Below are 16,944 nucleotides of genomic sequence, written 5' to 3' on the forward strand. Positions count from 1 at the left end.
AGTACTCACTAGTGCGGACGTTAATCCACACCAGGGAGCATCGCATCCACAGTGCATCCCTATAAATATCCACAATTCGTGACCTCCCAGTAGCTGGATTACAGGACGACGCCACCCGTCCCAGTCTGATCTATAAAAACCAAAAAATGGGTAACAATTTACAGGTACCTATAGTAACTTGTGACTCGCGGTCACGGCGCGATCGTCGGGTAGGACTCCGCGGTCACGGCGCGATCGTCGGGTAGGACTCCGCGGTCACGGCGCGATCGTCGTCATGACTCGTGGTCACGGCGTGATCGTCGTCATGACTCGCGGTCACGGCGCGATCGTCGTCATGACTCGCGGTCACGGCGCGATTGTCGGGTAGGACTCGCGATCACGGCTCGATCGTCGGTATGACTCCGCGGTCACGGGGTTATCGTCAATATGACTCGCGGTCACGGCATGATCGTCGGTATGACTCGCGGTCACGGCACGATCGTCGGGTAGGACTCCGCGGTCACGGCGCGATCGTCGGTATGACTCCGCGGTCACGGGGTTATCGTCAATATGACTCGCGGTCACGGCGCGATCGTCGGTATGACTCGCGGTCACGGCGCGATCATCGGTATGACTCGCGGTCACGGTGCGATCGTCGGTATGACTCGCGGTCACGGCGCGATCGTCGGTATGACTCCGCGGTCACGGGGTTATCGTCGGTATGACTCGCGGTCACGGCATTATCGTCGGTATGACTCGCGATCACTGCTCGATCGTCAGCATGACTCCGCGGTCACAGCGCGATCGTCGTCATGACTCGTGGTCACGGCGCGATCGTCGTCATGACTCGCGGTCACGGCGCGATTGTCGTCATGACTCGTGGTCACGGCGCGATCGTCGGTATGACTCGCGGTCACGGCGCGATCGTCGGTAGGACTCCGCGGTCACGGCGCGATCGTCGGTAGGACTCCGCGGTCACGGCGCGATCGTCGGTAGGACTCCGCGGTCACGGCGCGATCGTCGGTATGACTTTTCTCCTGCGTTCGCGGACCTATCGCTCGCAATAATAGCGTTATCGGCACTCGCGAAGCTGAAAAATCGCCGATGATTGGACCAAATCCCGTCCCGAAAAATTCCCGAGTCAAATGTAATCCCGTCCCGATAATCGGGAATATTTTTTTCCCGAAAAATTCCCGAAATTTCGGGACCCGTCCATCCCTAATCTAGAGTATAGGTTGAAATTGACCCGAGCTTGGCTATACTATCAACATGCTTCTGTGATCTCCATACTACCCATTACATTTTATTCTGAACCTCTTTAAATAAACACACTTTTCATTACTTCACGGGAAGTAAAAAAAAAACTATTAATGCATTACACTTGATCATAAAGAAACCAGTGACTGAGAGAGGGGATGAAGTATTAAGCCTTGCAAATAACAAACAATTTCTGTGAAAAAATAAAGTCTGGACAGCTCCAAACAATGTTTTGTCTAAGGTGATGCAATGTTAATAACAACATTTATTTTAAGCCACGCTACACTATTTTGACGAACTTCCAACGCAAGAATTTAGTCCAGAAAACAGCTGTTTGCCGCCAACTTAATCAAATGGGGTTTCATTGCGTACTACTGTACTGTAATGAGTTTTACCGGACATCAATCAGCTGATTATACTGTATTTGGGTGACAATGAGTAGTTATAAACAAAAAAATAACCTCTCTTAGAGGTTATGACTAGTGGTTTTTAGTTGGTGGTAATGTATAAGGATTTGTACAGATTTAGTAGTATGGCGTAAACTATCGTACGTCACTCGTCCAAAATGTGTTTACCGGACTCGTATGGTAATCCCATACACTCGTCCGGCAAACACTTATTTTCAGGACTAGTAACGTAATATACTATTTCCTACCATTATGAAACCACAATGCTGACTATTTTCAGTAGTGAATGAGTTAAAAATCATGAAGCTTCATAAATAACTAGCAGTGAGCCCATTCTATGGACAAGTAGTCAACTGATGTTGTTTATTCATCAGCGAACTATAGTAACCATTGGCCACTATGATGTGTTTTAAAGTTTTTACTTCATAGTTGTAATCAGACTCTGTATGATGGAGAGAAAACAGTGAGCATAACTAATGTACCTAGCAGTTTTATGGTTAAGTGAAATGTCTGATCTATGGTAGTTGGATTTCTGTAGGTTTTAAAATGCAACTGACCATTGCTTCTTGTTATAGTGACTTCTAGAAAATTGCTTCTTCTATTTTAAGTGTAAATTGTAAGCTCTTGTGGATTCTATTTAAGTATACATGGAATAGGTTGATTTGAGGGATGTGCAAAGCAGCAAAAAAAATTCAATTCGAAGCGACGATTTAATTCAAAAGAGTTTTGATTTGAATCGCTGCAGCTTGATTTGAAGCAACATGGTATTTATCTGTTCATACTTGCCAATGGAGTGAAGTAAAAATAATTAAAATTTAAATTTACGACATTTGTGTAATGAAAATTTTTTTTAAGTGTTGTATTAGGCCTATTCATACATGACATATATGACTTAAAAAATATATTTATTTTAAATCATATATGACGTTACTCAATCTGTAACCTTATACGTTATTAAATCTGTATCCTTATACGTTATTAAATCTGTATCCTTATACGTTATTGAATCAGTATCCATATATGTTATTAAATCAGTATCCATATACGTTATTGAGTCAATATCCATATACGTTATTGAATCAGTATCCATATACGTTTTTGAATCAGTATCCACCTTATTGAATCAGTATCCATATTAGTTATTAACTCAGTATCCATATACGTTATTGAGTCAGTATCCATATACATTATTGAATCAGTATCCATATACGTTATTGAATCATTAACCATATACATTATTGAGTCAGTATCCATATAGGTTACTGAATCAGTATCCATATACATAATTGAATCAGTATCCATAATATACGTTATTGAATCGTATCCATATACGTTATTGAATCAGTATCCATATACGTTATTGAATCGTATCCGTATACGTTATTGAATCATTATCCATATACGTTATTGAATCGTATCCATATACGTTATTGAATCAGTATCCATATACGTTATTGAATCAGTATCAATATACGTTATTAAATCAGTATCCATATACGTTATTGAATCAGTATCTATATACGTTATTGAAACAGTATCCATATACGTTATTAAGTCAGTATCCATATATCAATGCATTTTCGATGCATCGCACATCCCTTATTGATTTGTTTCTTGTTATTGTTAAATAGGACACCGTTAATTAAATAAAATATTGTATTTTGAAAAAGACTAGGTGACATTTAATTTCTGTTTAGTTTTTTATGATGCCTACTTTAAATTAGATAACTCTACATTATAACATATAATTTAATTTTGAAAAGGTTTGTGACAAATTAACCTAAAATATGGCATTAGCCTACATCAAATTCATTACATGAAAAATCTTTGCTCAAAAAAAAGCTCAAAGCTCTATTTCAATCAATAATAAGAAATAAATAATAAATAATGATTACAATAAAATACTGTAGCCACGTGGAAGTGTAAATTCTTCCCTTAAAATTCCTAATACAAACTCCAACTGTATGTTGTTTAGAAGCATCGGTCCTGTCTTTACTAAGCCAAATGTAGCACTCTAATCCAAGTTGGTACTGCAACCAGGTAATGCCCATAAAAGGCATTGGTTTTGGTTTACTATATGACTCATTGGTCTGAGTTTGAGCCTTCAGCCCTACAGTCACACAGTGGATGACTGGTCTGGGATCTGTCTCCTCACCAACCAGTGCAAACAAAGGTCACTCCTTACAGAAGACTAGCATGCCACCTAATACACGTTGGATCTGAGATTAAAAATTTGTTTTTGTAATGCATGTCAAATAAATCAATCAGCCAAAATGTAGTGTTTGTACCAGTTTAGATAGCAGAATTTAGGTTGGTTCCTTTCATGTTGCAGGTTTTTGAAATGGGTAGATATTTACGTGCCAGCCATTTATCTTACCAACCAATTAAATTTTACTACAGTCTAATTGGACATACGGGAGGATGATATTCACCAGACCATTAACAAGACTGTAATATACAAAGACCTTGTGTGTTCGCTTCCTCAAGAGCAAACAACTAGATGCCATCAACCAGAGACATCTACTGTCAACTTAGTTGACATTTCAGCCTTTTCTATAACCTCAACAAAATCTTATGTATAAATACTCTAGAGAGTGCTTATTAAATGTTGCATGATTATACCATACTGTATAAACATTGGCCCTAAGTTTAATAATCGTCCTATTTACTGAGGAAAAAACTGTATCCTATAAATTAAAATAAATTCTGTAATTATGTGACATACACTTTGGTATGTATTTTTAGCTGAATAAGAATGAAGAGTGGGTGTAGAATGAAGTGAAATGATCTGTTACTGACTAAGACCAGCTGTCTCTCAGCCATGACCATTTATTTAAAGTCCAATGATAAAGACACAAGATTTTACCTTAAAGTGTTCTAGACTTACAGTCACAGTTTGTTTCTAAATGGGATACCTGCTGAAGTATGTGCACATTTTGTAGTTACATTGGATATACTCACAGATTTAATATTAAATTACCTTTGGGCCTAGTGAATGGCCAGAGAGTGTGAGTGTCAACCATTTATAGTGGTACCAGGCTCACTGTATATGTGTCTAGTTAATAGGCCTAAGCTGCATGGGTTTCCTAGTTAATAGTAATAATAGTAATAATCAATCTTTTTAGTAATGAATCTACAAAAAAGAAATATAAAATTTTTAATAAACGTGGGGGTACCCATACCAGGCCCACTTTATCCCCAACAGATGTAAGAAACTCAAAAACTTAACTTTTTAAAATTATATTTATTTTGATGAACTTACTCATTTTGATTATTTGGGAGATTGATGCTCAATTTGCTTCCAAATATTTGTATAGGCTCAGTAACATTGTACTCAAGTGGAGTGCCAGTTGCATCATCAGTTATCTCTGTAATGTGAAGATTGCTGCTGTCAAGATCCTAAGAAACAAGATAAATGTTATACAAAGAATAAACCGTCTTATTTATCAAATTGAGAAGGCCTACCTGTAATCAAATTCAAAACTGTGGAAAATATTAGAATAGTACTTCATTCATACACACATTTATAACAAGATAATTAAATTATAATAGATTTATTATTTTAAAATGCCTCAGTAAATTAATTTAGACAACGATATACTTGCGGCTGTATATTTTTAAACTGAATATGATATGAATGCAGGGTTGATAAGGCTTACAGAATGAGTAGGATTAATTGTGTTATCTTGTTACCAATTAAAGGCTGGCGCACATAGAGACACACGGACTAACTCAGACGGTGGACTAAAATTCACTCCCCATGTTGTCAAATGTGACAACGAAACAGCAGTCGGATTTTTTGGAATCGCCTCTCGGGCGATTTTTGAAAATCCTCCTGCAGACCTTATCTGCTGTGCATGCGCAAAGAGGGCTTTTCAACGTTACTTCTACGCCTTGCCACTAGGTGCGCTGTGGTTTGTTTACTCAGGGTGTCCAGCCGACCTGGTAACCAATAATTGTACGTAATTTTGATATTATAAAAATCTGGAAATTTTTTAAAGAATCAGGAAATTTAATGTTTGAATAGCAGCCGAAAAATCTGACAGATTTTCTCCTTTTGCATATTTGGAAATTGAAAATCAATTGTGGGGGAAATATGCTCGCAAGAAATTATCACCAGCCGTTTCCGCGATCACGGTAAATCATCACGAGTTTCGCCGAAATCGTAAAAAATCAAGTATGTTGCTGTTATTACGACAGACTTTCACAAATTTTTCTGCGATCGTATGAGACGCTTACAAAATTACTAACTGTAATTCGGACGTTTTAGCGATAGCAAGTAATGATCACAACCGTTGCCGTGAAATCATCATGCTTACATTTTTGAAATATTATTTTGCAGTGTTTTTCCCAATGTTTTAATTAGACAAAAAATGTCTGGAGATAACATAAACTAACAACTCGGTTCATTTTAATCAAAAATTTACCTTCATAATCTTACCTAACTTCAAAACACCTTATACAGCCTCGAATCAACATAAAGAACGACCTCCCATCCTAACATGCCTAAAAAGGACTTGGTGTAAGTGGTCAATCAGCCCATTTATATCCCTGTAATGATACAACAAATTCTTTAAGGGAAACATTATTAACTAATGAATCACTTAAGACGTGTTTCTATAGTCAATGATTTTAATCAACGATAGGCTATTCTTAAATCTTCCCATCATTTCTCAACTTGCTTCACTTATGTTAGCAGTGAGCATCGATGTATATAACCTAACTGGATCGCGCCGTGCAATGAGAGTACAGCGCTGAAAACGAGCCGGCCCTCAATAGGCTCTCCCCACTACAAGTGGGGTACCGGTATCACCCACGCAGCGCCGGAGACTGACTACTGACTTGTGCATTGACTTCGGAGTTTAAATGATACATGTTGACCTGTCGGATTTAAATGATCATTGGCTCAAATGAAAGCCACTAATTTAATAAACAATAATATACCAAATGCTATAAACTAACTGGAATAGAACTGGAGTTGTGTATCGTTGATTAAAAACAAAACCTGAAATATTTTTTTTATTTTTCGTTGTTTGGAGGCTCACAGTTTAGAAAGAATCTTGTCCGATTTGAATAGCTAATATAGCTCAAATTAAAGCCCATAATTTACTGAAAATTTTTAGTTTGAAACATATAAAAAAACATGAACAATACTGGAGCTATTGATTTTTAATCATTAAAAGGCGCCTTATACAATGGAGAAAGTCATTGAATAAATATTCATACTTACAGTAGACTCCCTCTAATGCGGTCACCTTTTAATCGGACATCGGTTTAACCGGACTACACTCGGCGGAAATGATATCTCTTTAACCGGACAATTTTTATCAGCACATTGGTTTAACCGGACTAGATTGGCAGGAAGTGGGCAGTACTGAAACGACTGTTCTCGTGGGAAAGATTTGAGACCAGTGATCACGTGTCTAAATACAATGCTCTCCTAAATTTAAGTTTAATATCACAGTAAACAGTCCGTTTTAACGAGTTTTTGGGGACGTCGGTTTAACAGTAAAACCCGTTATCCGGACTGGCCTCGGACCCGAGGAGTCCGGTTAAGAGGGAGTCCACTGTAAAATGTATTTATATCTAGGGTAGTTTAAAGTACTTTATACTTGACACTATTTTTGTACCCATGTACATGTAATCTAAAGAAGTAAAGCAGTGCAGTTCTAAGTTGGGTACCGTACTAAATGTTTTGGGAAACAGCTAAAAACATTCCTAACGGAAGGGGAATTCTCCAGATTCCAGGACTTGCTGTCTGCCTGATTTCATTAGCATAGCATTATAATTTATTTGTTAACATCTTTTATAGGATAAATAGGATAATTTATTAATTGTTTGATTTAAGCACTGAGTTTTAAACTGTCTTTGACGGTTTGAGATGTGCACTGTAGGCTATTTGTACTCTATTCATGAAAAACATATGTCTTGTAAGAAAGGGGATTAACCCCGTACCCACGGTGCTCATCTATGCAGACACTCTGTTCACATTACACTTAGTCGACCAGTTGGTGTGAACAGAGTTGAACAGTAGCATGAGCATCGATTTACAAATTCCTTTCCCAGCTGATGTGAGCTAGGCGATGACCGGTAGGGCTGACTTCCAAGAAACACCGTTAACCTATAAGCCACACACCCTATCGGTAATCAGCCAATGAGAAGGGCTAATGAAGAAGATGGAGGGGTGACGAGTCTTGGAGCTGGAGGATCTGAAGGAAAACATCGAAGAGATCACCACGGGCCACCGGAGAAAGAAGATCGGGAGTTTGGGAGTGCGTGTATCGGTGTGTGTGCTTCTGGGACAATAGACAGTATGTAGAAAGAATAAAATATCTAACTAACACTTTGTCAAATATAAAAGTCATATAATTTGTCAGTAACTAATTCTTTTATATTTTCAATTGATTTTCTTTTCTTGTAAATTTAACGTTGTAAATTAATTTATCTTATTATTGTTGTTTTTTGCCTTTTCTAAGTTTTCTTTTGCTGTTGTAACTTTGTTACTTTTGTTGTTTTTCTAAATTTAAATTTTTTGTTCATTACACGTTGAGTAACACCCTTAAGCAGTCTTATGTCTCATTAACCTAACACCTCTTGACTAAGCTAAGCGAGTGAATCATTTTAGGAAACTTAAACTTAAAGTGAGGCATGGGACTCGCATGGTGGAGGCAGCCGCACGGCGAAGGCTGTCTTTGCATTTTAACTAAACAGTAACGATCCTACATTTATTTCAATAAATTATCTTGAAACAAATTATATGACTTGTGAATTATTTTAGTTTATTTATAGTCAATTATAGTCACTTAAGTTAATATCAGACTCACGAATCGTTAAATGTATAGGGTGTTAGTTTAAGATAAAACTTAAAGACTATGAACAAAACAATATAGGCCACAAAATCAAATAAAAACACGTATCTTAGTTAGGCCCATAACCTTAATAAAACCCCCAAATGTAACAATAGCGTATGTAGGTTTGTCACATTACTAAAACTTAAAAGATAATTTATGGATCTAGATTTTGAAATTGTTAACATTGACATATATAGCTTAAACAAAACTGAGGCTTTACAACTAGCTTGTCAATATAAAATACAACTCCCACCCATCCCTGAAACCGAAACCCTAGCCAACCTAAGAACAAAATTAGCTTTCACCAAAGATGTTTTCAAGACTGCATTTAGACATCCAAGTTTTGCTGAGGCATTAACAGACTTGTTCTTTAACAACAAACTAGAAGACAAAACAAAAGAACAGTTTAGAGATTTGCTAAAATTCAAGAAAATCCTTCAAGAACCAACATATGATACTATAAACACTTCTGACGACCTAACACAACCTAAACCTGAACATTCACAAAACCTTTATGAAAACAGGTCAATAATAGAACACGAACAATTGTTACATAGCTTTAATTCGTTAAACTTAAATCAAGAAACCCATCAAAATCACAACCAACCAGAAACCCCTAACACATCAACACAAATAGCATCTCACCCTAAATCATATATAACCAACAAAAACATGGCTGATGAGTCAAAAGAGAAACTTCCCCTAATAAAAGCAGGCACATACTCAGGTCTTCCTTCAGAAGATGTACATGAATTTATTCAAAAATTCAATATTGCATCAAGGTGCAACCATTGGTCCGAAAAAACTAAAATTGAACTTTTCCCCACACACTTAACGTCTACCCCGTATAAATGGTTTGCACTCTACAAACATGAAAACAATGAAACTAGTTGGGCAAACCTAGAGTCTGAATTTATTAAAGCATTCAGCCCAGTTGCATTAATTGATGACTTACAGACGGTCCTTGAAAATCGAACACAAGGAGAAAATGAATCTCCAATGCAATTCCTATACGAAATCATTCACCTTTCCCACAGAATAGATCCCAATATGAATGATGCAAAAATAATAAAATTCGTAATTCAGGGAATAAAACCGGAGATTTGTAATGACCTAGTGAGAATGGAAAACAACTCACTTAAACAGCTAAACGAAAATCTGCTAAAAATTGAATCTCAAAGAGCTATTAGGAATAAAAATCAGAGAAAATACCAAACCTCAGCTGAACGCGTTACCCTAATAAAACCTAAACCAAAATCGGTAACGTATGAAACTGACGAATTAGACAACTTAAAATTAGAACTTAGGGACATAAAAGATACATTATTAAGCCTCAAGGTCAAACCTGATGAAACAAACTACCCTAGGGACAACCCACACAAAGAAACTTATCATCGTTCAAGATCCACACAAAGAAGAGACATTTCCCCTCATCCCAGATATGACAGGTCAGCTGAAAAATATAGGCCCAGAAGCACTTCTCGAAACTCACAAAATTTATCGAGAAGCTCTTCACCTCACAATTCACATCACTCCAACAGACAACATATCCCAAGAACCAGACTAGATTATAGATCACCTCACCAATCACAAAACACTCCACTCTTTTGTCACATATGTAACATAAACAATCACGCCACAGAAAATTGTTGGTACAATGCTAGAGCTAACCGTAGGAATCCAAAATACTCAAATACACCTTCCAAATTTTGTGCATATTGCAAAAGAAATAACCACACCATTGACCAGTGCTTTAGGCGTCCTGCTAAAAGGGAACAGTTTCCAAAAAACTTCTAAAGCAGGGAAGTCAACTACCACAAAATAGATATTTGGCTTCCCAAGATAAACAAATACAAACGAGATATTTCTGGAACACAACTAAACGTTTACCACATTTCAACAAATCATCAATCTTAGAAGCATCCAATAATTCAAAATGTAATATATTTTCACCATTAAGCCCTCAATACCAATACAACTTTCCAACAATTGAGGATTCGTTTCGTGTAAAACATAAAGTTAAAGTAACCCCAATAACTAAATCACTTCCTCCAAGAACCACAATAACATCAAGAAATATTCAACACACACAACTAGAGAACCAGACCAACATCATTCCTACAACTACGGCTGAACCTAAGACGACCTTGCAGCCAGCTGATGGAGAGGATAACGCACCACAACAAACGCCCACGTCACAAGCGTCGACTCGCTGTTGCATGGGAACACCGTCTCAGCAACTGACGTCACAGCACCGCACAGCTGATCAGCCCAAGACTCAAGATATGGCACGTACATCTGTTAACTCTTCACGACCTTCAACGTCGGATGACAACAACAGCTTCAGTACGAGTACATCACTTCCAGGAACCTCTACGGATAGACACGTGGATTCATCAACTGCAGGAGTTTGTTTAACTGCTAGCGAAGCAACAACCCTCCAGAATCAAATCGACAAAGAAGTTTTCCAACAAAGTTCTAAACACCTAAATTTGAGAACCCTAATTAAATGTGATAAAAGACAATCTAAATGCACACTATCGGATATTTATGACTTAATTTTTAATGTCAAGCAAACAAAAACATTCCCTACATTGACACTAAATATTGATATACCAGAAAATGGACAGACTTATTCAGCTACCTTAGATACTGGTTGCAACTATTGCCTGATAAAATCATCAATTGTAAATAACCTATCCTTTCAAACAGATAACTTACCCTTAATTGTAGCTGCTAACGACCAACCAGTCAAAGTATTAGGAAAACTTTTACTACCAATAACAATTAATGGCTGTGTTTATCCAACCGACTTTTACGTAATTGAAGATTTGGCAACTGACGTAATCTTGGGAAATTGGTTTTTATTCCAAAACTGCATGGAATTGGATTTTAAGAAACAGGAAATCAGACTAACGAATAAAGATAAAGTTCATTGCATCACAATGGACAAATCTTGGTTACTTAATTTAAAACCGTTTGTTCTAACAACTATAGCGGAGTCTAGTAATGACATGATTGAAATTAAAGTTTCTACGGACACAGTTATTGCTCCCCAACAACACTACAAATTAATGGAAATCTTGCCAGAACATCATCAATATGAACTTGATATAGATTTAAATTTCCGAGACAAAAAGAACCTCCACTTTTATATCTCATCAGAAAACGAAAATTCACAAAAGTTTATTTACGCTTACAATGCAAGTAAATCTCCAAAATGGTTAAAACAAAACGTAATATTAGGTTATTTAAAACCAAATGCCGAAGTAAAAACAAGAACATGCACACATCCACCTAAAATAAAACCACTTCATCCTTCTAAAACAATTGCACTTGACAGAAATGGCAACCCACTTGACATAAATCCAAAATTGACAGTCAATCAGCATAATAAGTTAGCAGAAATATTATCTAAATTTAGCCACATGTTTACTAACAAGACAGAAGATTTAGGTCCAGCTAAACTACCACCAGTTAAACTTAACCTAAAATCAGATGCTAAACCAGTATATCATCCTCCTTATAGGCAAAGCTTAAAAGAACGCAAAATCCTTCAAGAAGAAATCGAAAAACTAACAAAGGCAGGTATACTCGAAGAATCGCCCGAATACACAGAGTTCGCCAGCCCAATGTTCGTAATAACCAACTCTGACAGCTCATCGCGTGTAATATCTGATTTGAGATCAGTTAACAAATGTTTAGAACAACAAAATTTCCCCATAGTCTCAGTAGATTTGGTCTTGTCTTGTTTATCTGAAATGACTTATTTCACCCACTTAGATTTGAAAAACGCTTTCTTTCAGTTAGAGATAGCCCCAGAAGACAGAAAATATTTAACCGTTATCACACAAACGGGAAAGTATCAGTTTAGAAGAATGCCACAAGGGCTATCCATTGCTACAGTAGCTTTCCAAAGAGCCATAACTAGAATTTTATCAAAACATTTGTATAGCAGATGCATACCATTCATTGATGACATCACCGTGTTAGGAAAAACATTTGACGAACAGTTGGAAAACATAGAAATTATTTTACAAGAGCTAAACAATGTTAACCTAAAGCTAAACTCAAAAAAGTGTCAATTCATGTACGATAAAATAAACATACTTGGACATGAAGTAAGTTCTAAAGGCTGTTTGCCATTAAAAACAAATATAGAATCCATAATTAAATTTAAAACCCCAACTACCATTAAACAAGTAAGATCGTTTCTTGGAGCTGCAAATTACTTCCGTAGATTTGTTAAAAACTTTGCAAAAATATCCATGCCCTTAACAACACTCATAAAGGAATTCAACGCAACGAAGAAGTTTCAATGGACAAACGACTGTGAGACTTCATTCCAGGAACTCAAGACGATTCTCACCTCACCGCCACTTCTCAGCCACTTCGTAGAACACAGAGAGACCAGAGTGTACACAGACGCATCAAATTATGCTATAGGAGCAGTAATGACCCAGTATGATCCAGAAACATCTACAGAACATCCTATTCAGTATTTAAGTAGAAAACTAAAACCAAATGAAGTTAACTACAGCGTTTCAGAAAAAGAATTCTTATCCTTAGTCTATGCATTGGTAAAATGGAGAGAATTTTTATTTGGAAGAAAAGTAAAGGTTTTCACTGATCATTCTGCATTGCAATATTATAAATCATTTAAAGGAGCTTCATCTAGACTCACCAGACTCTCGAATTTAATATGTGACTACGACCTGGAAATTACTCACAAGGCAGGTAAATCCTTAGTCTTGCCTGACTTCTTAAGCAGAAATCCGGTTGACAAGACTATAGAAGAGGATTTCACTTTCAACCTTACTTCAGTAAATGCCCTTCATCTCGTGGACTTGAAGAAATTGCAAGCTCAGGACGATGACCTAAAATGCATCTTACTTGCTTTGGAAAATCCTGATCTTGTGGAACAAAAGTACAGGAAAATGGCCACGTATTACAAGACAGAGAATGGTGTACTCTACCGAATGTACAACGATTCTGATCCTCACAGACATGTTATAGCAATACCACGAAAACTCGTCAACAACATCCTTCAGGAGTACCACAATTCACCGTTATCAGGAGGACATCTAAGTACATTCAAGACTCTCGGAAAAATCAAAGAAAGATATCATTGGATTGGTATGTCAACAGATGTCGAAAACTACGTGAAAACCTGCGAAAGTTGTCAGAAAAGAAAGAACTCTCCGAAGAAGAAGTATGGCTTCCTTAATCCTATCCCTCCCACTAACAAAATATTTGAACGAATCCAACTTGACATAATTGGTCCATTAAATCCTAGCAATAGATATAAATACATTTTAACAGTAACTGATGCCTGTAGTCGATTTGCATTTGCTTTCCCACTTGTAGTTGCAGATGGTAAATCAATCGTAAAATGTCTCTTAAAACTTATTTGTACTTATGGAACACCTTCTATTATACAATCTGATAGAGGTACTGAATTTAACAACAATTTGATTCGTGACTTAACCACAGCAATAGGTACATGCCAAATTCTAAGTAGTGCTTTCACACCACAAGTAAATGGACAAGTAGAAAACTTTAATAACACGTTGATAAATATGATTTCTCATTATGTAGCTGAAAAACCAAACGCATGGTCACAATACATTGACTATGTACTTTTTGCTTACAATAACAGTAAACACCAGACAACCAAGTACAAACCTTCGTACTTATTTTTAGGCTTTGAGCCAAGTTTTCCAAGTGATACTTTGTTTGTAAATCCAAATGTAGAAAAAGATCTGTTAGAAAACTTAAGAATTGTAAATGAAATCAGGGACACAATACCTTCTATCATAGCTAGTGAACAAAAGAAACAAAAAATGTATTACGATAGGAATAGGAGAGACTTAATCTTACACCCAGGAGACCAAGTTCTCATATGGTACCCTAAAAATTTGAGGGAAAATCAAACAAAATTTTCTTACCGCTACAAAGGTCCTTATACTGTATTAAAACAAGTTACACCAGTCTCTTATCTAGTGGAAATCTTAAAAAATGGAAAACTTGTCAAAGAAGTAATTCATGTCTCCCGAATGAAAGTTTTTCAAACAAGACTTGTAAAATAAAAATATTTAGTTACGTTAGGTCAATAGATACTATGTTTATTTTATAAGATAATTTTGGTAACATACAATAATTCTTAAATATATTTCACAAGTTAGCTATTTAACTGATTTTGATTTATTGCTACACAAAATGATTAACCACAATACATATATGATTCATATGCTTTGACCTTACCTAGTATTCACTTAGGTTTAGTTAGTCATACGGAAGCAATGTGTATTCTAAGAAACAATTAGTACGTCTATTCCCAAAGCACACGCACTCCCGCAAACTCGTGTAAATATTATGTAAATAATGTGTAGCTACACAAAACTCAAGTGTTAAGTCGACTTTTAATACAAAGATATCGCGTGGCCATGCAGACACACACAGACAATCGCAATCAAGTATACCATTGTGACTGTATTTTCAGTTCTTGTAACGAGCAACTTACTTACACGTTGGACACTTAGTGATTTTACTAGTGCGCGTAAGATGAATGATAATTAGTGACATTCAGTGACATACAAGTTGGTTTGGTGTACAGCCCAAGGACAAACTCCACTCAACGAGAAGTAATTAAGGATTGATCACCCTTAATTATTCACTCAAAAAATTTTCTTTACAACTCTCTAGATTATTAAGGAAAGAAAGGACTTTCACGCAAGAATTCATAAATAATTAAAATAAAACATTTATGTTCAAAACTCCTATAACAAAGTGTCGTCATAAAGTAATTGTGTATACCATTTTGAACATAGTATTTATGTGTCTAACAACATCAGGTATCATTCAAGTGTCATATTTTAAGTTCCATGTAACATAAATTTCAAACAACTAAATATTCATTACAATAAGTAGATAAATAGTGTTAGTAGGGAAAGCATATGAATCAATTAAAATTGTATGTTACCAAGTACCAACATTTGTGAATAAATCTATTAAAACATGTACTAACTCCACTGTTAAGTAAGTTTCAGCAGTAAAAGAGTCCCTGAAGCCAACAGCAAGTACAAGGTCACCGCAACACGACATGACTTCATCGTCATCGCATAGTCAGCACTCGCCGTCCATTCAACCCCGACGCCGTGATGCTGCCCATTTCACCGTCCCAGCTGTGCTCGCCGCTATCCTTCTCATATGGCAACCTACTCTATCAGCTGGCGCGGAAATTCCAACGCATATCGTGACCGGAATAATTTAATGAAGTCTCATAAATCGTGACTCCATATCATTCTGTCGTTCCACTAAAATAACCCAATCGATCCCTAAATCTCATCAAACATTTTATTAGTCTGGATAATAATATTAACAATCTTACTCATTATTTCAGCATATTTCATCCACATACTCAATATTAAAATTAAACTAATCACAAAACCTCAAACCCCTCAAAAAGACTATTAATGTAACAAAGTGTTACCCAGAATAAACCATTAATAATCTCAACATCAAAAAATAATTTATAATAATAAATTTAAAAAATAAAAACATCTTAACAAACAGCTAATATATAAATAGTTCAAAATTAATGAAACAATCAATTAACTTAAGGAGACTCGATGGGGCGAAAGAAGACGTGAGCGACTATGAGCTATACACCACCAGCCCATTCTACCGCGTCGCTGGAAGGGTCGCGAAACAAGAAAATGCGCCGATCCTCAAGATCGCGTCGCGTCGCAGGAAGGGGGGAAGAAGAGTCGGAACGCACATCAAGATATCCGTTCGATTCCCACCTTCGCGATTGATGTTTCCGCGTATCTCCTTAAGTTGTTTTTTTTTCTTTTTTATTGTCAACCGGTGGTAGGTTGACGTTTTAACCAGGGGGGTGTAAGAAAGGGGATTAACCCCGTACCCACGGTGCTCATCTATGCAGACACTCTGTCCACATTACACTTAGTCGACCAGTTGGTGTGAACAGAGTTGAACAGTAGCATGAGCATCGATTTACAAATTCCTTTCCCAGCTGATGTGAGCTAGGCGATGACCGGTAGGGCTGACTTCCAAGAAACACCGTTAACCTATAAGCCACACACCCTATCGGTAATCAGCCAATGAGAAGGGCTAATGAAGAAGATGGAGGGGTGACGAGTCTTGGAGCTGGAGGATCTGAAGGAAAACATCGGGGAGATCACCACGGGCCACCGGAGAAAGAAGATCGGGAGTTTGGGAGTGCGTGTATCGGTGTGTGTGCTTCTGGGACAATAGACAGTATGTAGAAAGAATAAAATATCTAACTAACACTTTGTCAAACATAAAAGTCATATAATTTGTCAGTAACTAATTCTTTTATATTTTCAATTGATTTTCTTTTCTTGTAAATTTAACGTTGTAAATTAATTTATCTTATTATTGTTGTTTTTTGCCTTTTCTAAGTTTTC

At 36.8% G+C, this 16,944-nt stretch overlaps 1 protein-coding gene across 2 annotated transcripts in view; it reads right to left on the reverse strand.

Moving 5' to 3' along the window:
• Positions 1-16,944, reverse strand: part of LOC128986249 (leukotriene A-4 hydrolase-like) — an 82,845-nt gene that overhangs the window by 51,141 nt on the left and 14,760 nt on the right. The window contains exon 3 of one of the 2 annotated variants that reach the window (XM_054406518.1): positions 4,906-5,042. In XM_054406518.1, the coding sequence (XP_054262493.1) occupies positions 4,906-5,042 (137 nt within the window). Of the gene's footprint in view, positions 1-4,905; positions 5,043-16,944 lie in introns of those variants that run through there. The other variant, XM_054406509.1, reaches the window with a different exon arrangement.

Source organism: Macrosteles quadrilineatus, unplaced genomic scaffold (genome assembly GCF_028750875.1).
Source record: "Macrosteles quadrilineatus isolate MER2022 unplaced genomic scaffold, UCM_ALF_1.0 Scaffold_1__1_contigs__length_201487025, whole genome shotgun sequence".
In the NCBI taxonomy this organism is placed as follows: Eukaryota; Metazoa; Arthropoda; class Insecta; order Hemiptera; family Cicadellidae; genus Macrosteles; species Macrosteles quadrilineatus.